We start from the raw sequence: 23,153 nt of genomic DNA on the forward strand, positions 1-23,153 counted from the left end.
CATACAAAAACAAAGAAAAACTTGGATTATTATTTATAGGTTATTACTTTTCTGGTCTGATCCACTTGAGATCAACTTGGGCTGAATGTAGAACCTGAACTACACTGACTCTGACACCCTTACTTTAGATGATGTCATGATCCTCGCGCCCTTTGACCTCTCATCCTCAAAGGGGAAACTTAGCACCAAACGAAGCTCCGATCCACGTTTGGCCAAATAATCCACAACTGAGGAAAAGACGGATGGCACGGCGAGGGTCGACCCGGCGTTTCCTGGACTCGGCGCTGTTCTAGGTCAGCCGGTGGGTCTGGTCCGGTTCCGGTCCGGTTCTGGTATCGGTTCCGGTCCGGTTCTGGTCACACCTGACAGATGTTGTAGTAGACGGTGTGGGCGTGTCTCTCCGTCAACGAGTCGTCGAACATACAGTCTTTGTGTGTGTGGATCTCCGTCATTGGCACGTTGACAGTGTGGGAGTTGTGTGGATTGTGTGGAGTGTGTGTCCCGTATGAAGGAACACGCTGGAGCGAAAAACACAAACAACACACTGAGTTTACAACAGACACACAAACAACACACTGTGACACACAAACAACACACTGAGTTTACAACAGACACACAAACAACACACTGTGACACACAAACAACACACTGAGTTTACAACAGACACACAAACAACACACTGTGACACACAAACAACACATTGAGTGTACAACAGACACACAAACAACACACTAAGTTTACAACAGACACACAAACAACACACTGAGACACACATACAACACACTAAGTTTACAACAGACACACAAACAACACATTGAGACACACAAACAACACACTGAGTTTACAACAGATACACAATACATATATTTCTTTTTGTTTGTTTTTTTGTTTGTTTTGTTTTTGTTTTTTTTGTTTTTATTAATATCTGGTATTAATATCTGGTAGAATAAGTTGTAAATGGGTATTATCATAATAGTGTATATAGGAAAAAGAATGTGTGATATTGTTATACTATTATTATTGTTGTTGTAATCGCTGTTATTATTATTATTATTATTATTATTATTATTATTGCTATAACATTGATATTCATACAAAATAATAATTGCTATATAGTGATCATAAGGAACAGAAAATGGAGGTAGGAGTACATAAGTTTTTACTTCTTCCTACTTCTTTTCGAGCATGTATAATTTCACTTCATTTGTTTTATTTATCCTATTATTATTATTATTATTATTATTATTATTATTATTACTACTACTACTACTTATTTATTTATTTAGTTGTTTGTTTGCTTATCAGTCATTTATGTACCAGTTTTTGTTTTGATTTCACTGTCTACATGCTCAAAATAAAGATTTCTTTCCTTCCTTCCTTCCTTCCTTCATTCATTCATTCAGTCATACACTCATTCATTCATTCATTCAAACTCAGATCATGACTCTACTTTTTACCTTTCCAGTTTCGCCGAGTGGGAAGTCTTTCCGACAGAGATGAGCAATGATTCCTGCTGCCAGAGCATCACCCAGGACGTTGATCATGGTCCGAAACCTGTCACTGCAGAAGAGAAGGTTTACCGTTAGTATTGGATCTACATCGTCTATATATAGCGTATCCTAACTCTCCGGTATCCTGCCCAAATCCAAATGTTAATTGTGGTGTTATGTGTTACCTGCCTATGGACTACGGATGCAAATGAGCATTTCTCTAAAATCCAGCATATGTACATGTGATGTTCAATACAGATGTTCATTAATGGGAACTGTCCCAACCAAATAAAGTAGTAAACAAATGGTTCCAGGCACAACAAACCCCACCCCTCACATGTATTGTATCTTATTTTAGCATCGATCCAGCTGATGTCATCATGTCTATGAGTGTGCTGATGTCAGCATAGACATAGACAACATAGACTGATTTCACCCATTATAAGTAAATGGGGAAAAAAAAAGATTTAAAAAATTCATTGAAAAAATTTGAAGTTTGAGCTACTTTTCCCATAATGTAATCCGATTTGTTCTGGGTCACTGGCAATCTATAGACCCAATTTGGTATGAATTTAACCAGTAGTTTTGCTGCTAAAGTGTTAACAAACAAACAAACAAAGAAAACAAACCAAACAATAAACAAGTGGTTCCAGGCACAACAAACCCCACCCCTCACATGTATTGTATCTTATTTTGTCATGGATCCAGCTGATGTCACCATGCATGTGCTGATGTCAGTATATCAATTGCCTCTATATATGAGCCAAGTCTGAAGTAAACTGAAACTAAATTGATGTTGTTATAGACATGTGAAATGTTGCCCATTATAAGTAAATGAGAGAAGAAAAAAGATCTAAAAAATTCATAAAAAATGTAAACTTTGACCTACTTTTCCCAAAATGTAATCACATCTATTCTGGATCACTGACAATGAATAAACCTCATTTAGTATGAATTCAACCAATAGTTTTAACAAACAAAAAACAAACAAACAAACTGAACCAAAACCAACACCCCTTGCCTCCACTTCAGGGGGCGAGGTAATAAAAAATACAGACCATAACTATTAGCTTATACATCCTCTGTAGTGGACACAAAGAACTCAGAAAGGGTTTCATTAGACACTAAATTAGTACCTGATGCCCATGTTTTCTATGAAACAACAAGCTCTAAAATATTATCAACAACATCCACAAAACATCATCAGGAGCATTTCATCAAACTGTCTTTAACCTGGTTAAGGACTTTGTGGACTGGTGTGACCTCAACCACCTCCAACTGAACATTTCTAAGACCAAAGAAATGGTTTTGGACTTTAGGAGGAACAGGTCCAAACTGGTGCCAGTCACCATCCATGACACAGAGGTAGAAGCTGTCTCCAGTTACAGGTACCTGGGAGTCCAGCTGGACAACAAGTTGGACTGGTCCTGTCATATGGAGACTCTGCACAAGAAGGGGCAAAGTAGACTTTATTTTCTATGGAGATTAAAGTCTTTCAACATCTCCAAGCCTCTTCTGTGCAGCTTCTACCAGACTGTGGTGGCTGGTGCCCTGTTTTTTTGGTGTGGTGTGTAGGGGGGAGGGGGCTGGCATTTCTGACAGAAACAGACTGAATAAACTCATTAAGAAAGCGAGCTCCATCATTGGGACTGGACTGGACACAGTTCAGCAGGTGGCTGGGCTGAGAATGCTCAGGAAACTGGACTCTATTTTGAAGAACGCATCTCACCCACTTCACCATCTTGAGGTGTTCAGGGAGAGCACCTTCAGCCACAGACTGATTCCCCCTCGGTCCAGGACTGAACGCAGTAGGAGGTCCTTCCTGCCTGCTGCCATTAGACTTTTTAATATCGCTGTGCGATAAATCATTGTATGCTGTGCATACTTAGGTGTTTGGGTTATTGTATTATTTACATTACTTGTATTGTACATATTATATGTATCTTTTATTCTGTTTACTCTTCATTCCATTGTTGGTTGTTTGTGGGATGTATATCGTGATGGGTCTGTGTTTTTTTCTTGTACTGCTGCTGTAGTAACGAAACAATTTCCTGCAAAGGATCAATAAAGTATCTATCTATCTATCTATTCTCTCTATCTCTCTATCTATCTATCTATCTATCTATCTATCTATCTATCTATCTATCTATCTATCTATCTATCTATCTATCTATCTATCTATCTATCTATCTATCTATCTATCTATCTATCTATCTAGTTTGTATGTTTATACATTAAAATAAAGCTCCTAGAAACACTTAAATTCAGAATCTAAAAACACCAGAAATATCACAAAATGTTGAAATGGTGGAAGAGTTTGTGTCAATCAAAAGATAATCTATACATGTGCAATAGAAAATGATTAATTGAATAATTGTGTTTGTGTGTGGAGTGATGAAGAGAATTAATACAAGAAACAAAGCAAATATTAGATGGAAACAGCAACAAATCCACAGCAGCTTCACCTGTGTTATTGTAATAAATACTACATTTTCATAGTAAAGAAGAACCATCTACTAATGTTTCCATATCACCAGTGAATGGAAACACACTTCATTTGCATTTTCATGTGCAGATTCTCTGACAGTTTAGTTAAAATCAGTCAAACTAAACTTGAATCGTCTTCCTCAGACACATGGGACCAGACGTGAGCACAGACCTCATGGTGACTTCACAAATCCAACATTAGATTAAGTGTGAGGTTCAACGTGCACTTACAGGATCCAATCAATGGCCACGATGAGTGTGATGTCATCTGGCGGCAGGCCCACGGACGTTAGTACGATCACCATGGTAACCAGACCAGCCTGAGGAATCCCGGCAGCACCGATACTGGCAGCTGTAGCTGTGATGCTATAACACACACACACACACACACACACACACACAAACACAAACAAACACAAACAAACAAACACACACAAACAAACACACACAAACACACACACATAAGAGTTATGTTTAATATTTAATATGAACACATTAACCCAATAAGGACTACTATTACAACAGGCCATCTAGAATTATTTATGTTCTTTTTGCAATAAAAATGTCAGAAAATGTTTTGTTTTGTTTTGTTTTTTCCAATTCTTTTGCACCTTTTTTCAGGAAGAACTTAACCTTCTATGTCTGGCCATTAATTATCATTATTATATGTAATAAAAGTAACACTACAGTACTAGTTACAGTAAAATATATATTTTTTAAAACAGGCTTGAAGTTTTGACCATATTTGTTGTGAAAAACAACAGTAAATGTTGATAATGAAACTTTATGGGATTATAGAAGTAAACTTTCAACTATTTTCTATGTGCTCAAATATTGGAGTTTGTCTAGATCACAGGTGTCAAACATGCAGCCCGGGGGCTAAATCTGGCCCGCCAAAGGGTCAGATCTGGCCCATAGGATGAATTTGTGAAATGCAAAAATTACACTGAAGATATTAACAATCAATGATGTCAAAATCCTTTTAATACAGGTTCCACATACAGACAAATATGATCTCAAGTGGGTCAGTCCAGTAAAATACTACCGTAGTAACCTATAAATAATGACAACCGCAAATTTTCTCGTTGTTCATTGTTTTACTGGTTCGGCCCACTTGAGATCTTATTGGGGTGAATTTGGCCCCTGAACTAAAATGAGTTTGACACCCCTGGTCTAGATCATTCTGTGTCCAAATACTTCTTCTTTTTGGTTCTTTCTAGTCATTTTGTTCCTGTGTGAAAATCTGTGTTCACTTTCTATCTAGTTCCATTTATGTTTATTATTTTACTGGTTTGACCCACTTGAGATCACATTGGACTTAATGTGGATCCTGAACTAAAATGAGTTTGACACCCCTGATATACATGACCAGTAATAATAATAATAATAATAATAATAATAATAATAATAATAATAATAATAATAATAGTAACAATAATAATACATCACACTTATATAGTGCTTTTTTGGACACTCAAAGATGCTTCACAAACAAAACAAAAAGAACACAGAGAAAAAAAAATAATAAAAGAGGCTCAAGAAAATGCAAGTTTGAACAGGTGAGTTTTGAGTAGTGATTTGAAGTTTTGTATTGAGTCTGAGTTCCTGATGATTTGTGGGAGTGAGTTCCATAGGGTGGGGGCGGCTGCAGCGAAGGCTCGGTCCCCCAAGTAAAATAAATACAGGAAAATACATGAAGCGCAGAGGAAAATAGTATAATAAATGGTGATAAATCACTTGGAAAAGACAAAAAAAACTCATTTGAAAGTTGTGAGAAAAATAGTTGTGGGTCTTTAAGGGTTAAATATCATTAGTGTGTAGGGATGTAGCAATATGTAAATTTCATATCACGGTTATTGTGACCAAAATTATCACGGTTATCATTATTATCGCGGTATTGTTGAAATTGTGCTCAAAATGTTCAAAAAGTACTGATACACACACTGAAATAATTTAACTAAGTTGTATTTTGAAAAAACAACAACAAATAAACAAATAAAATAATTGGCACAACGTACCTTCTGTTGCAGAAACATTCAAATATTAACCCTTAGTGGTCTGAGCCTATTTTGTCCGTTTTTCAGTCCTTTTGATTTTGCTTTTATATAATATGTAAACAAATGTTTACTATACCCATGTTTGGGATCTCTTTTCTCAGCACAACTTCATTTATATCATCTGTCTATTATTTTTTCATTTTCACCTACTGTAAAAATATAAAAAGACAAAAAACACACAAAAAATATAAAATCTGATTTGAAAAATGTATATAATTTATTGCATAAGTAACACAAAGATGCTTAACGAACCTTTTCAAAGACTTTAAAAGTGAATACTGGTTCCAAATATCAGGTATATACAATTAAAATTGTAATAAATTAAAACTATACGCAAATATTTGACATAAAAGCAGATCTTTACATAGGCGTTTTCTCCAGAAAAGTGTGGTAATCAAACACGGTTATCATGACAATTAGAATTTAAACGGTAATACTAACCATCTGCAATTTTACTGCGGTTTATCGTTATACCGGTAATCGTTACATCCCTGTTAGTGTGAGTTTAATGCTACTTGCTCATAAAACCCACTGTGTTCGATTACCTGATGGTGACCAACTGGCCGAAGTCCAGCTCGTACTCATTGACCTGTGCGATAAAAATGGCCGCCACAGCCTCGTACAGCGCCGTCCCGTCCATGTTGATGGTAGCACCGACGGGGAGGACGAAGCGAGCGATCTGCCGGTCCACGTGGCAGTTCTCCAGTAAACACTTCATGGTGATGGGCAGCGTGGCCGAGCTGAGGAAGAAAACACCCCCGTGAAAACCTGAACACCGAACCGACCCAGAGACCGAACCGGGACCAGAGAGAGGCGGGGTGGGACTCACCTGGACGAGGTCGCCAGGGCGATGACCATGGCCTGCAGCAGACCGCGGATGAAGGTGAAGGGGTTCTTCTTGGTGAGGAGGAAGTAGAAGAGAGGGAGGAGGATGAGGCCGTGGACGAAGAGGCCGGACAGCACCGTGATGCCGTACCAGCCCAGCTTCTTTCCCAGGGTGCTCGGGTCCTGCATGTCCAGGATCTTCCCCGCAACCAGGAAGATGATGCCGAACGGGAAATACCTGAGGACGGACAAGCCACGGGGTCAGAGGTCAAGGGGTTGAAAGGGACGTAAACTCTGACCTACTATCAGACAAACACTATGTGGACAAAAGTCTGTGGACACGTTGAATTCAGGTGTTTCTGTTCCAACAGGGGTCTGGGATCCAAAACAATAATTAATGTCAGAGTATAGTTTTATATTATGGGATACATATCATTGCACTGGTTAGTTTGGGTTAAATTGTTATCTTTGCTTCAAAAAATGCCTCAGAAATGGTTTATGGGTTAGGGTTAGGGTTAGGGTCATTGATTCTTATTTTAGGTGAGTATACACTAATAAAAACATAATTATGAATATTCTGTTCCAATTCTGCAGGTAGATCCTACTAAATGTTACAAAATAATAAGTTGCACAAACAAAATAAGCCACAAAGTGAACGAAATTGAAAAAAAAAAAAGACAAAAGAAACCCCAAAATGAAAAAAAAACAGTAGATTAATAAATAAAATGAACAAAAGTAACAAAAACAAATAAGAAAATCTACAAAATAATAAATGACATGGAGAAAATGAGCAAGAAAATGAACAAAAACAGCCAAACTCATCAATAAAATGAAGAAAATGGATAAAAAAATGGAAACATTGATTCATCAATAAAACCCATGGAGTTGGATCAATGACAGTGGATGGACACTCTGGGTTTATGTTTAATTAATGACAGATTTTGCTGAAAAAGTCAATTGTTTTTGGTGATTGTACACTAATGAATACTCTATTCCAGTTCTGCTGGTAGATAGTACTAAACTTACAAAACAATAAGTAACATGAACAAAATAAGCCACAAAATGAACGAAACTGGGGAAAAAAAGACAAAAAAAAAACTCTAAAATGAACAAAAAAAGACAGTCATTAATAAAAGAAACACAATGGATCCGAAAGGTGATTATACACTAATGAAACCATGATTATGAATATTCTATTCCAGTTCTGCTGGTGGATAGTACTAAACCTTACAAAATAATAAGTAACAGGAACAAAATAATAATAAACAAAAAATGTAACTGTAATCACTGACTGGAAATAGAACAAAACAATGAACCTGCTGAGCCCATTGACTATAAACCTGAAGAAACTCAATGTAGGACTGTACTGTCAAACCAAATCCAAGAGGTCATGTGGAGTAAAAATGCAGAAATGTACTTTAAATTCTCATGTAAAAGTGATCTTTCAGAATGTGCCGTGCTTAAACGTAAGCGTGAGTAAACACTTAACACAGTGACAGTGTGTTATCATCCCTGTATGAATGTTTCGGTCTTAATCTCCTTATATCACTGGGACTCAGGGGGGTTTTCCAGTCCACTGTTGTCAATGAGCTGCTGCTGGATAGTAGATGGTGTCGGTGTCCGTCGTGTCGTCAGGTCTTTACTGCCGTTAATCTGCTCATGTGCTGAAGCTGCAGGTGGGCGGAGCTCTACACCCACAGGATGCGATGATGTCACCGCACGTTTTCACTACATGACCAGCTCTGACTGGTCATCGGGTCAGATCTGGACAATCCTGTTCAGAGCTGGAGGACGGATTCCATACTGAACACACTGACCACTAACACTGACCACACTGACCATTAACCCTTTAAAGCAGGGCTGTCAAACTCATTTCAGTTTAGTTCCACATTCACCCCAATATGAACTCCAGTGGGCCAGACCAGTAAAATAATACCAGTGAAATAAGTAAAATTACATTATGATAATGTTTACATCTACAATGTTTCCTTAAAAAAATCTGAATAACGTGAACAACTTGAAATGTCTTAAGAAAAACAAGTGCAGTTTTAACAGTTTTCTGCCTTAGTTCCTCAGTTTATCATTTACACATGTGCATTACAACTTACATTACAATTACAAATACACAAAACAGTTAGTAACAGGTATAATATTGATAAAATGGTATTTACTTTTTTCAAGATATTTCACGTTCATATTTCTTCAGGCTATTCACATTTTTTTGTTAAAGAATAGTTTGTTAATGTAAACATTTTCATGTAGTTTTACTTTTTTATACTAAAACAAAAATAAAATCTACAGTTGTCATTATTTATAGGTTATTATGACAGTATTTTTCTGGTCTGACCCAACTGAGATCTAATTGGTTTATATGTGTCTGTATGGAACCTGAAATAACATGATTTGTACACTGTTGATTGTTAACATCTTCAGTATAATTTTTGAATTTCACAAATTCATCCTATGGGCCGGATTGGACCCTTTGGTGGGCCGGATTTGGCCCCCGGGCCGCATGTTTGACACCTGTGCTTTAAAGACTACCATTATAACAGGCCTATATTTATTTATGTTGTTTCTACAATAAAAGGGTCAGAAAATGTTTGGTTTGTTTTCCAATTCTTTTGCACCTTTTTTCAGGGAGAACTTAACTTTCAATATCTGTCCATTAATTATCATTATTATGTGTAATAAATGCTTAAAACTGTGTGTTATAGAAAAAAAAAACGGTTTGAATATGTGTCATAATTATTTGGAAAAACAACTGTAAATGTACATAATGAAACTTTATGAGATTACAGAAATAAATGTTCAACTATTTTCCATGTGTTCAAACATTTGAGTTGGTCTAGATCATTGTGTGTCCATGTTCTTCTTCTTCTGTTTGGTTCTTTGGTGTCATTTTTATGATGTGTGATAGTCTGTGTTCACTTTGTGTCTAGTTGTAGACAGAGCCGCTCATTTCACTGACAAAAACATCTGTCTGATTCAATTACATTCACTGCATCTGTGTATGAACTGGAGAGATCTGCATAGAGATTTACACATATATACAAATATACAGACATTTGTATAATATTTACAACAACAACATACAACTATCAATGAACTGTACGAACTGGAAAAATACAAATAAAAACAGTGGAAACAAGTGTTCAGAGAACGCAAACCTCTGCCAAGCACCCCAAACACTGTGCATGTGTGGACTGACAATTTCTTTTTAAATTCAACAGTTTCCAGGTTGTTCCATACAGCAGAAAAAGTTGAAGCTTGGTACCAGTCATGTGTCTGTCCAATTAGACTCAATTCCAATCAATATTTGTTAAGTTCTAATTTTAAATGTGTGGTAAATGGGATTTTCAATGTTAAATGTAAATGTCCACAGAGTCCACATTCCACAGTGGATGTGGACAATTTTGAGCCAGATACAAGATATTGTTCTAAGCTACGGGTGGATCAAATTGGAGGCTAATTGGAGTCGTTTTGAATTTTTTATGAATTTTCGAAAATTGCTCAATGATGACAGATAGGAAAATTGTAGATTTTGTGACTTTGCTGTGACCTGGAACTTTGGCCTACTTGGCCCAAAATTTAATGGGCTGGTCCCAGGGCCTAGGCCTATCTGTGGGGAAGATTTGGTAAAGATGATTGGAATAGTTTTCCTGTAAAGTTGCTAACAAACAAACACACAAAGCAAAGTGATCACAATACCTCCTGGCGGAGGTAAAAAAGGTGGCAAGACTCAACAAAAATACAACAAAACACAGTAGTAGAACACAACAAAACAGCAATATCACTATTATATACAATTATTTACTAGAATTCACCGCTAAAACCTCGCTAAAGTAATAAAAATCTTCCATCTCTCTCTCACCGACTGCACTCTGCTACTGTATGCTCCGCCCACTTCCACCCCTCCCCCTCAGCCAATGCAAACCTCTACCCTCATGTGTTCTAGACCAATAGAAAGAACCCAACCTCAGCTAAAAGATGACGGTTGGATTCTGTCAATAGGAGTTAGAGTCGGTGGAAAACCCGGAGCAGAACTTTTAGTTAAAACGAACTGAACTGTTCTTTTTTTTCCCTTTTCTTCTAAAAGACTGCTACAAAGCTAATGTGGAAATTTTGTGTTTGATTTTGCTTGGTTGGTGGATTTTTTTGACTTTGAACTTTGGGGTGGGGGTGGGGGGGTGGACTTTGTGTTTGAATTTGTGCATTAATTGTTCAATACATGATTTTGAATTTTAGTTGGTTTAAAGGTCTGAATTCTTTTCTCGTCATTCAATGTATAGGGTGTTTGTTTAATTTAGACTTGCATCCTTTGTGTGGTTTGAGGTACAACAAACAGACAAAAACTAAATAACCAAAAACAAAGATTCAAGCATATAGAAAAGACTGAAATAAAACGACTGTCTTAACATCTTTAATGCCAGGAGAGAGACCTGGCTGGCACCCCTTAAAAAAAAACAACAAAATAATACAAAATAAATAAATTAAAGCTTCAAACTCAAACTCTCACAATTTGTCTGAAACATGGAGACAATCGTCCTAAAGGGTTAAATCAGTTTCAGTTACTGAGTGGAGGCACAGCAGTGACTGTTCATACCATACTATTCAAAATATGAACTACAGTCATGTTAGTGTCTGTGACGGTGGTAAAACTGTCTAAAACACAGCTGTCAAACATGTGTCCCAGGGGCTAAATCTGGCCCGCCCAATGTTCCATTCCGGCCCTGCAGGATGAAAGTGCAAAAATGAACCTGAACAGTCCAGGTTGTCCAAATCCTTTTATTTCAGGTTCCACATACAGACCAGTGTGATCTACAGTAAAAATAACAACATAATAACCCAGAAATAATGACAACTACGAATTTTCTTTGTGAAAAATTAAGTGAAAAAAATAACATTACACTGTGAAAATATTTACATTTACAAAACTATTCTTTCACAATAAAACGCAAATAAATACATAGATAAAAACAAAGATGAACAACCCGAAATGTGCAATTTGAACAATATTCTGCCTGTTTCTAAATGTTTTGTGCATTTATGGATCCACTGTGATCTGGAGTTGTGTTAATAATAATAGATGTAATATTGTAGAAATTGTTCAAATTTTAGTTCCAAACTCCAAAATTTTAACAATATTCTGCCGGTTACCAAATGTTTATGTAACATTGTATGTAAATGTACATGTATAAATAATAAGTCCAGGCATAATATTGTTAAAATTGCACTAATTTTACAAATGAAATTTCAGTTTTTTCAGGTTATTCACATCTTTTTTTGTAAAATGTAAATATTTTCATAATTTAATTGGGGGTTTTTTGGATGAAAACAAAAAGAAAAACTTGGATTTGTCATTATTTATAGGTTATTAAGTCATTATTTTACTGGTGTGGCCCACTTGAGATCAAATTGGGCTAAATATGACCCCTGAACCAAAATGAGTTTGACACCCCTGGTCTAAAACATGTGCTCATTTCGTCCCCATCATTCAGAGTTTGGAACTCACCAAACGGCAGCGTTGATGATCTTCATCACACACTCGTTGATGCACTGACAGACGTTGACCAGCGGCGCTCCTCGCTCTCCCATCCTGCCCAGCAATAGACCTGCAAGAACACAGTTTATATTTGGGTGCTTCTATGAAACTGGGCCTTAAAAACAGGACAGAAGGGCTACAAATTCAAACCAGATGTAGACTAATGTTATCAAGCAAGTTTGGAAGCACTTTGGGTCTATTTTAAAAAGAAATATTAACTGAGATAAAAGAGAAACTATATTTCATACGTAACACTTTTTTATTTGACGCGAAACATACAAAAATCTGCATGTAACATGGTAAAAAGGACACAAAAATTACACGCTACTATTTTTTAAAATGTTTTTTTATTCTCTCACAGGTACATTTTGGGAATGAAACTAATTAGCCAAGGCAGAATATCTGACAAAAATGACCACTGTTGCAAAATCACTCATGATATATTGTGTTTAAATGTTCAGGTTCCACATGTAACATGAGTGGACACTAGGGGTGTGTATTGTCAAGAATCTGGCAATACAATATAAATCACAATAGTAGGATAACGATACAATATACCACAATATATCATGATACTGTTAAAAAGTTTTAAAAAAGTTAAAAAATGTTGTTGTTTTTTTTTTAAATGATTATTTCCTTGAAGAATTGAATTACACCAGAAATCTGCACAAATACTAAACACATTTTTATTTGACCACAACAGGATCTAATGTTATATCACAAAATGTTCCTGTGTTCAAACTTAAATTATGTTTTACATACATTAGCAGTTTAAGATCCTGTTCAAATGTTCATATTCTATTAGTTCAGAACTAACATCAGAACATTATTTTTGTGCAATCCCAACAAAGGAATTAACATTATTTAATAAAAGAGTGTTAAATAATAATAAAATAGAGACAAAACAGAAAAACAAAAATGAACCTCCACAATATCTGCATTTGAATAAATACTTAAAAAAAATATTGATACAGTACTTTTTAATATCGATACAGTACCGTGAAATGAAACATTGCGATATATTGCAGAACCGGTATTTTCTTACACCCCTAGTGGACACGATGAGTTACATACAAAACCTGGAATGAGACTGAGATTGATGAAAAACCCACATGTGCGGATTAGAAAAACCACTAGGATCTACGCATTTAATACAGTGTCTTTATTTACAGTCTATAGAAGACTGCTTACACACGTTTTTACATCTAATGCACTGACACCTAGGGAGATTTAATGTTCATATTTGGGTCCTATTTTTGGCCCCAGTATTTGATTAAAAATTCATTGATTATGGCATGGGTCAGAGCAAGAGAATAATTTTTGTGCATTTATCTGAGGTCATCATTAGGTCCATCCTGGGGGGAAAAATGTCTACATTTACCTTTTATTATTGGGTCTAAAAAGATGGAAAAGTGTCAGATACTAAAATAAACCCAGTTTCATGGACAGACTCATTTACATTATTTATCTGAACAAACATTCACATGGATGAAAAGGAAGCACTTGTGTTATGTTATATAAGACTGCTTATAATGCGTACAATTAAAAGTGGCATGTATATCTAAGAGTCACAACTTCAATAATCTTCCGTTAAATCTGAACACATCAGTAATCCGTATTCTGTGGACATTTCAACAAACTAACTTCAGCTGAAACACTGGCATATTGTAGCCGTAACATCAGTCAGTTTTCACTGTGTGGGACTGTACATGATGTTTTATTGATCATATGTCTATTGCACCTGAAGGAACAGTGTTCTTTTACTCTTTAATCTGAACAGCTGCTGTGTTTATGAACGGTTCCTGTGCAGGTGAACGGACCAGTTAACAGCTGTCTGAATGTGAGTGTCATATTCTATAAAAAACACTCACAGAAAAGAATGAAAATGGACAAATTTCACTCAGCGCTAAGTGTGAATCCATCAAGAATAATATGCAACAGAGACTGAAAACTGGAGAATCAGAATCTGCCTCTAAATACAAGAGATCATTGCTTTTTAACCTCCAAACTGTTGACAAATAAACTGGACCTCCCTCTGTTTAACTCTAAAGAATATGTGGATCATATATGAGTAACACCAAAACACACCAGAGACAGATAAACATGGACCGGAGACAGGTGAAGGGGTACCACAGACAGGTACAGGGGTACCACAGACAGGTGAACGTGGACCACAGACAGGTAAAGGGTACCACAGACAGATACAGTGGTACCACAGACAGGTAAACATAGACCAGAGACAGGTACAGGGGTACCACAGACAGGTACAGGGGTACCATAGACAGGTGAACGTGGACCACAGACAGGTAAAGGGCGACCACAGACAGATAAGCATGGACCGGAGACAGGTGAATGTGGACCACAGACAGGTACAAGGGTACCACAGACAGATACAGTGGTACCACAGACAGGTAAACATAGACCAGAGACAGGTACAGGGGTACCACAGACGGGTACAGTGGTATCACAGACAGGTAAACATAGACCAGAGATAGGTAAACATAGACCACAGACAGGTGAATATGGACCACAGACAGGTGAATGTGGACCACAGACAGATGAATGTGGACCGAAGATGGGTAAACACGGACCAGAAACAGGTAAACGTAGACCAGAGACAGGTAAAGGGGTACCACAGACAGGTACAGCTCTAAAACAGCTCTGCTCGTTTATAAGTCTCTCCATGGTCTAGCACCAAAGCACATCTGTGACATGTTGGTCCCATATGAACCATCTCGGACCCTGAGAACCTCATGGACTGGTCTTTTGCTGGAGCCCTGAGTCAGAACTAAACAGGGTGAAACTGCGATTCAGTTCTATGCAGCTAAACTCTGGAACAGTCTTCCTGATGATGTGAGACAGGCCTCTACTGTGACAGTGTTTAAGTCCAGGCTGAAAACAGCTCAGTTCAACTGTGCATAGAACAACTGAAAGGGTTCTATCTGCACTCTGATCTTTTACTTTGTTTCAATTGATTATTTATGTTTTATTGATTATGTTTTAATTGTAATTGTGTGTTTTTAACCTGTCTCTTTTCCATTTTTGTAAAGCACTGTGAATTGCCCTGTGTATGAATTGTGCAATACAAATAAATCTGCCTTGCCTTACAGGGGTACCACAGACAGGTACAAGGGGTACCACAGACAGGTAAAAGAGGTACCACAGACAGGTACAAGGGTACCACAGACAGGTACAAGGGGTACCACAGACAGGTAAAAGAGGTACCACAGACAGGTACAAGGGTACCACAGACAGGTAAAAGGGATACCACAGACAGGTACAGGGGTACCACAGACAGGTACAAGGGTACCACAGACAGGTAAAAGGGATACCACAGACGGGTACAGGGGTACCACAGACAGGTACAAGGGTACCACAGACGGGTACAGTGGTACCACAGACAGGTACAGGGGTACCACAGACAGGTACAAGGGTACCACAGACAGGTAAAAGAGTTACCACAGACAGGTACAGGGGTACCACAGACAGGTACAAGGGTACCACAGACAAGTAAAAGGGGTACCACAGACAGGTACAGGGGTACCACAGACAGATACAGGGGTACCACAGACAGGTACAGGGGTACCACAGACAGATACAGGGGTACCACAGACAGGCACAGGGGTACCACAGACAGGTGAAGGGGTACCACAGACAGGTGAAGTCTCACCCATGGTGGCAGAGAAGATGACGATGCCCAGGACGTTCATCTGTTGGCTGGTGCCTGGGCTGGTCTTGTATGTGACCTCAGGGGCTGGGGTCAGCTCCAGGTAAACCGTCCGACCTTTGGGGTGGTTCTCATCAGGGATGACGTAGACGTAGCTGGGCTGGACCGTTCTAGTCGGGACTTTCAGGATCGGAACCAGGTCTGTTTTGTACTGCAGAAAGATAGCTTTGTTAGAGATATAGGTGAAACTATAAAAAAGAACTAATGCTGAGTTCAACTGTCTGGAAAATTAATAAACTAGTTTTTATGTGAGAGTACATAACAGTGAGACATTAAAAGTAATATAAAAATATATTAAAAATATCCATTCATTACATTATATACATCACTGACTAGAGAAGTGATCCACAAAATACCAAAACAGCTTAATCTACTTGAACACGTCTGAGTTTATTGTAATGTGTAATTTGTTCTAAAGCTGATGTTTTACCTGCTGAAATGTGGCCTCGATCAGATTCGATGGAACCATGTTTCTGCAGAAGAAAAATAACACATCAAGGTTATTATTTAAGAATCCCAACAAGACAGACTCCAGGCTCCGGCTCAGGCTCCAGGTTCATGCACAAAAGTAAGTTTTACAAACACTTATGAAGATGATACAGTATTAAATAGAAGTAAATAAACACCAGCAGTCAGTGTGAACACACATAAACCTGGGAGCCTGTGGACTCCTGTTCATAGTGAGTCCTACTGAACCTGGATCGAGTGGAGAAAAACTGTAAGAGTCTATGTAAGGTTTTTAAGGAAAATGTCACTTATCACACGTTTATCACTGTGAATCTCTGAAGTTATGTCCTAAATCTCCATGATATTGAGAAAACAAATAAAACACAACAGTACATAATCATGGCCACAAATACCAACCAAAACATGACTGAACACAGATAAAAACAGTGACATTCACAGGCTGAGCTAAGTTTAAGGAAAATTTTAGTTGCTGGTAAGTACAACTTTAAGTTAACGATAACATCTGCATCAGCCGATCATTTCCTTTTACCTCATATCTTTTCTGATATACTGCATGGAGCCATGTTGTTATGAGGGGTTTAGTCATTTAAGGGTTTTTAAATAGACAGACAATGACTGTAATGAGACAGTGTCATGTTAAATACTGTAAGTAACCACATGTCTGAGTATCTGCAGACGGGCTTTAGGTTTAAACTCAAGGACAGAAGGTGAATGAACCACAAGTATTTGACCTGTAATGAGGCTTAGGGTCCATCCCATCAGCAACACACTGACTGGAACCATGGAAACCAGAGACTATGGAAACCAGAGACCATGCAGGGTTCTCGCTAGCATGGTTAAACGTCAGGGCCCCCAACGCTGTCCCTGGGGGGGCCCCGACGCTGAGATCTGACACTGTCTTTCAACCAGCGTAGCGGTGTTTTTTGTGTGTGTGTGAGATCCTTCAGCGTAATGATAACAAGATTTGAATTTGAAAAAAATATATTCCTTTGTCTAGAGCTGCACGATTAAATTGAAATTGGATTTTTTTTCATTTGGACGATTTTTAAAGAAGGGAAATCATGAAATCAATTTCATCTTTCTCGAGCCTCCGGGCCGTGCGCTTCCAGGCCGCGCACCTGTGGGCTACCATAGGCTCCTCCTCCTATCTGCGACAGCGGTCTTTCACAGAAGTCCATGTAATGACCGGACTTTAAATGCGTTAATGAACCCGCAGTAGTGATACCAATGTAAGCCAATGTTTCACGCACAGATCCCGCAACTGAAATATAACTGTATGGGGATCACTCATCTTCCGTTGTTCCGGATCCGTACCGTACTGTCTTCTTCTGATCCGGGTCCGGGTTGTGGGGTCAGCAGCCTCAGCAGAGGAGCCCAGATAGCCCTGTGCCCACACACATCCACCAGCTCAGGGGATATAATCCCTCTAGCGTGTCCTGGGTCGGTCTGTTCCACGCACGGATCCTCCAGTTTAAACAGAACCACATAAGGATCACTCATATTCTGTGGTCCACGCACGCACGACTGATGCCTGTCACTGACTTACACTGGTGTCACTTCTGTGGTCCAGATACCCAGAAAAGAAAAAAAAAAAAGTATTTATTTATTTTACTTGCTAAATTTTTCATTCACAAATGTAAGTTCTTTAACACAAAGCCAAATGTTATTTATTTTTTGAAAGTTGTTTAACTTTATTTAAAGCTGTTAGATAAATCTGGAAACAAGAAGGCTCTAAAAACCATCAGTATTTGCTCTGATTTGGACATTGTATTGTAGTGTATTCCATTCCCCTTGGCAAACTTATGTTATTTTCTTGTTGTATACATTGTTTGTATACTTCACTTAATTCAATAAAGATTTAATGAAGAAAAAAAAAACTTCTGTGGGCCCATCAAGTGATACCATCACAGATTTGAGGTAGGGAGCAGTGGCTTGCATTGTGGGCTGCTCATGAAAATGACATGCTGACTTCTGTTATCTTTTCTAGTTTAACCCAAAAATCGAACTCAAAATCAAAAATCAAGTTTCTAGAGGAAAAAAAAATCAGGATTTTATTTTTTTCCAAAATCTTGCAGCCCTACCTTTGTCTTGGTGCAAAGCGCTGCAGACAGGAAATGAGAACAATACAATCAACACCCCTTTGTGTGCCTTGGTATTGTCTAACGCCCGCCCGGCAACATCACTTGCCGTACGCTCATTGGCTGACAATGAGACTTCAACCAATTTATCTTATTTAAACGGATCGATCACTGCAGGGACGCGTACATGTTGCCCCTACACTGTGAAAAAATCCTAGTGAGAACCCTGCCATGGAAACCAGAGTCTGACTGGGACCATGGAAACCAGAGTCTGACTGGGACCATGGAAACCAGAGTCTGACTGGGACCATGGAAACCAGAGCTGGTAGTCTCTAAGTTTATTTTACAGTATTCCTAAACATTAAAACACAATTAGTCAAAAAATCACCTGGATAGTGATCAAAGCTAATTGGACTTCAAACCTATTGGGTGTCACGAGGTCACATGACCATTCCATTAATGATTATCTATATTATAAAAGGGAAGTGTACTCCATGTGTCTCGGGCATCACACAAAATCCGTACAGAGCTGACTGCTGCTGTTTGTCATACTTATGTATTTTTGGTCAAGGAAGAAACTAACAAAAACAGTAAGTTGATAGGACCAATATTTTGGCAGATATTAGTAATTTTGGAATACAATGGCCTCCCAATGACCAATCACGTTGCTATGCCCAGAATCATAGAATCATCATTGAAGTGGGTTACCTAGCAACCAGAGGTGATTTCTCAAAGACTGCAAGGGAAGCTCGGCTTCCCCTAAAATTACAAAAATTAAATGGTCAAATATGTACGGTTGTGTTGACATTTCATTGACTACAAATGTGTTAGAACACATTCACCTCAAAGACGAGTTCGTTTAGAATCAGCTTGATCACAAATCATCGGACTCGATGTTGTTCACTTCTCATACATTCCTGTTGCGATGTTTTCTCATTCGATATCTGCTCAGTGCATTTGTCCGTAGACGCGTCCATGCACTTCAATGGGACTGAGTGGAACAGTTTTTTTCATTGCCTCAAAACTGGACGGTAATTGGATAAATGCCACGATGTTGTCCCGCCCCCGGACGCTCGGCATCTCTGGGGGTGAACGGAGCTGTGAGCGGAGCTCAGCCGGGCCGGACGCTGAGCTTCCACGTGCTGATTGGAGGATCAGTCAAAAGGCTGAATCCCGTTTGATTGACAGCTAATTTGAGATCTACTCCTTCACTGACACAGTTCAGTTTAATACCGTCGCACATTCTGCTGTGAAATCAGAGAGAGAAACCACTATGAAATTACTTGTTCATTTCTTGCACTGTAAATAAAACACACTCATCGGACTTCCTTGTTTCAATTTAACATAATTTCAGTGTTTATGAATTTATGTTTAAATAACTTGACATTTTTTTTATGTAAGCTGACAATGAGCTTCCCCTGTCTGAAAGACAAGCAGCTGCCACTGCTAGCAACAGAAAAACACTAGGGCCACATTGCCATGGTGTCAAATTTCCTGTGCAGAAACAGACATGCCAGCTGGGAGGTTATTCCACTGAAAATGACCGTGGAATTTAACAAGAAACGAAAGAAAGCAACGGAATGAACTGGATCGGAGGATCGAGAGCCCAGGGTTCCCCACTGGTCAACTCGCTAGTATTTATATTTTAAAAAATTATGAAAAAAACTGTTTCAGCTAAATTTAACCTGATGTACTTCAGGCTGTGTTTCAGCTACATACCAAAAAATGATATTTTCTCAAACTAGAGCTTATAACCTTTCAAATGATGTGTCATTGATTACTTTTATCTATGCAGTTCTTCAGTCATAAGCTTTAGAACCTGGTAAATAGGAGAAAATTAACACTAATTAGGTGGAAGGAACAGGTTAAACTACCAATAGTTAATAAAGTTGTTAAACATGTACTGCCGAAAAATGTGATGTACACATGGACGCAGCAGGGTCATGGAGCTGCTTTACTTTCCAGAGAAACCAAGTCTCTGAAATAAGCCTGAAGACCATGTATGTAAACACAGGTCACATGACTGTCAGACCTGATAGGTGGATTCGGCACGAGACCGCGGTCGACCAACGTGCCGCGGCAAAGATCATTGCATCCCACCGCCGCTGATGTGGTTAATCTGCCAGTTATCCCCGCAGGATTACTAAAAATACACTGATCAGCCCTGGGCTCTAATGGGATTCACCTCAGTGTGTCGCTGTGTTTTCTCTCATTTCGTTGATCTCATTGATGTTGACTTCCCACCGACGACTCACTTTGTATGAGGACTACGGTTGTTTACATTTAGTCGATAAAATGATGAATACATTTGTGTTCTGTCTTAATAAAAACCTTTCAAAACTGTTCATTTGACAATCTGAGAAATTTTTGAAGGATGGTTTTATCTGATTATTCAGTACAGTTTGGAACAAGTTAACCCTCAAACACCTCAACATCCACCATCAAACCAAAACCATCTACTGATGTAAACTGTTTAATACATGTTGATTCACTAATTCTATCAATACATTTAAATAATTGGTGTAAAATACAGTTTGTCATCTTTTTATGGTAATCAGATATGACCCATTTGGACGTTCAGAGGCTCCGTAGTGAACAAGTACAAAATCCACATTGACACATTTTAGAACACTTGAAAAAGCACAAAAATTAATAATAATAATTAAACCAATGTTACTGTTAATCATTGACATGCCCCAGGCTGCAAAAAAAAAAAAAAGTAATCAAATTTTTATGTAGTTATTAAAAAAAAAAGCTTTTTCTGTTTTTTTGCATCATTACATTACATTTATGCATTTGGCAGATGCTTTTTTCCAAACCGAGTTACAAGGGGAGGATCAACAATAAGCAACACTAAAGGAACTACTGAAAAGAGACAACTGGTTTGGAAAAGCAGAGGTTCCAGAAGGGTGAGGGTGTAGAAGTGGAGACAAGAGCAGAAGGAGATAGAGGGAGATGGAGGAGGGCACAAGGACCTAATAGTTTTGGATTTTTCATTATAGTTTAGTTTTATTTAGTTTTGTCTTTTTTTCCCTCTAATTCAGTTAGTTTTAATTAGTTTGTAGAGCAGGTTTGCGCATTTTTATTAGTTTTTATTATTTTCTAAATGCTTAGTTTTGGTTTAGTTTTAGTGTCTTTGTATTTTTATCTTCTTCACCGTCAGATTCAAATAAATCCTAGACAGGACTCTGACCAGGTACCGGAGGCTGGTTCGTGCACCCGTTGACTCTTTCAGTTTCAGTATGCAGGCAGACAACATGAAACATGGTGACTGTTTAGTCTCATATGAAGAATTTGCCCTTGTTTTTGATGAATATGAGTCAGACGCTGGATAAACGTTCAGAGCAAAGTTATAATAGTTTTGGATTTTTCATTGTCGTTTAGTTTTGCCTTTTTTTTTCTCTAATTCAGTTAATTTGAATTCATTTTTAGAGCAGGTTTGCTAGTTTTTATTAGTATTCATTTTTTTTGTAAATGCTTAGTTTAAGTTTAGTTTCAGTTTTCATTTTAGTTTTGTCGTGCCTTTTATTTTCTTTCCCGTTGAATTCAAATAAATCCCAGACAGGACTCTGCTGCTTTAGTCTCCATGTTTCCAGGTAGAGTGGGGACCAGAAGACGACTGGAAACCACAAGTAAACACAAGTGACGGACCCTTAAATATCATATGGTGCCAGCAGCTAAAATTGTTTGAGGGAAATAAATCGTTTTCGTATCAATCCGACATTGACAAAGACAAAAATGAAGGGAATTTTATCCATAATTTTTATACATTTTAGTTAGTTTTATAAGCACACAATACAGTTTCAGTTAGTTATCGTTTTTTTCTTGTAATTATAGTTTTTATTTATTTCAGTTAACGAAAATGTTTTCACAATTCTAGTTTTCGTTATTTTGTTACTTTTCATTAACGATAATAACCTTAGGAGGGCATGGGGTAGGGAAGTGCAGGAAAGTGCTGGGGCAGGAGGTGGTCTCTGAAGAACTGGGTCTTCAAGAACTCCTTGAATATAAGCAGGGACAGCCCAGTTCTGGTAGTGATCGGTAGGTCATTCCACCAGCGAGGAACAACCCATGAAAAGCCGCCATCATATGGTATAAAGGGATATAACTTGTGTTTGAAGCCGTTGTACATCTGCTTTAAACACAGATTTTTGTGAATTCTACCCAGCTGATCAGACAAACCCCCTCTACACATTAGGGCTGTGTACTGGCAAGAATCTGGTGATTCGATACAAATCACAATACTAGGATCACAATACGATATATCACGATATATCATGATGCTGTTAAAAAGGCAATTTTTTTGCTTGTTTCTTTTTTTAAATGATTATTTCCTGGAATACTTGAATTACACCAGAAATCTGCACAAATACTAAACACATTTTTATTTGATAAAAACAGGATCTAATGCTATATCACAAAATGTTCCTGTGTTCAAACTGAAATTTTGTTTTATAGACATTACAGTTTAAGATCCTG

General features: G+C 37.9%; 1 protein-coding gene across 1 annotated transcript in view; it reads right to left on the minus strand.

Moving 5' to 3' along the window:
• Nucleotides 1–23,153, minus strand: part of slc1a8a (solute carrier family 1 member 8a) — a 28,533-nt gene continuing 5,380 nt past the window's right edge. The window contains exons 4-11 of the mRNA XM_030132616.1: nt 16,559–16,601; nt 16,072–16,279; nt 12,372–12,471; nt 6,864–7,097; nt 6,580–6,774; nt 4,209–4,343; nt 1,458–1,560; nt 1–518 (exon numbers count right to left, since the gene is read on the minus strand). Of these exons, the coding sequence (XP_029988476.1) occupies nt 357–518; nt 1,458–1,560; nt 4,209–4,343; nt 6,580–6,774; nt 6,864–7,097; nt 12,372–12,471; nt 16,072–16,279; nt 16,559–16,601 (1,180 nt within the window). The 3' untranslated portion in view covers nt 1–356. The remainder of the gene's footprint in view (nt 519–1,457; nt 1,561–4,208; nt 4,344–6,579; nt 6,775–6,863; nt 7,098–12,371; nt 12,472–16,071; nt 16,280–16,558; nt 16,602–23,153) is intronic.

The sequence above is a fragment of the Sphaeramia orbicularis genome, chromosome 4 (assembly GCF_902148855.1).
Source record: "Sphaeramia orbicularis chromosome 4, fSphaOr1.1, whole genome shotgun sequence".
NCBI classification, from domain to species: Eukaryota; Metazoa; Chordata; class Actinopteri; order Kurtiformes; family Apogonidae; genus Sphaeramia; species Sphaeramia orbicularis.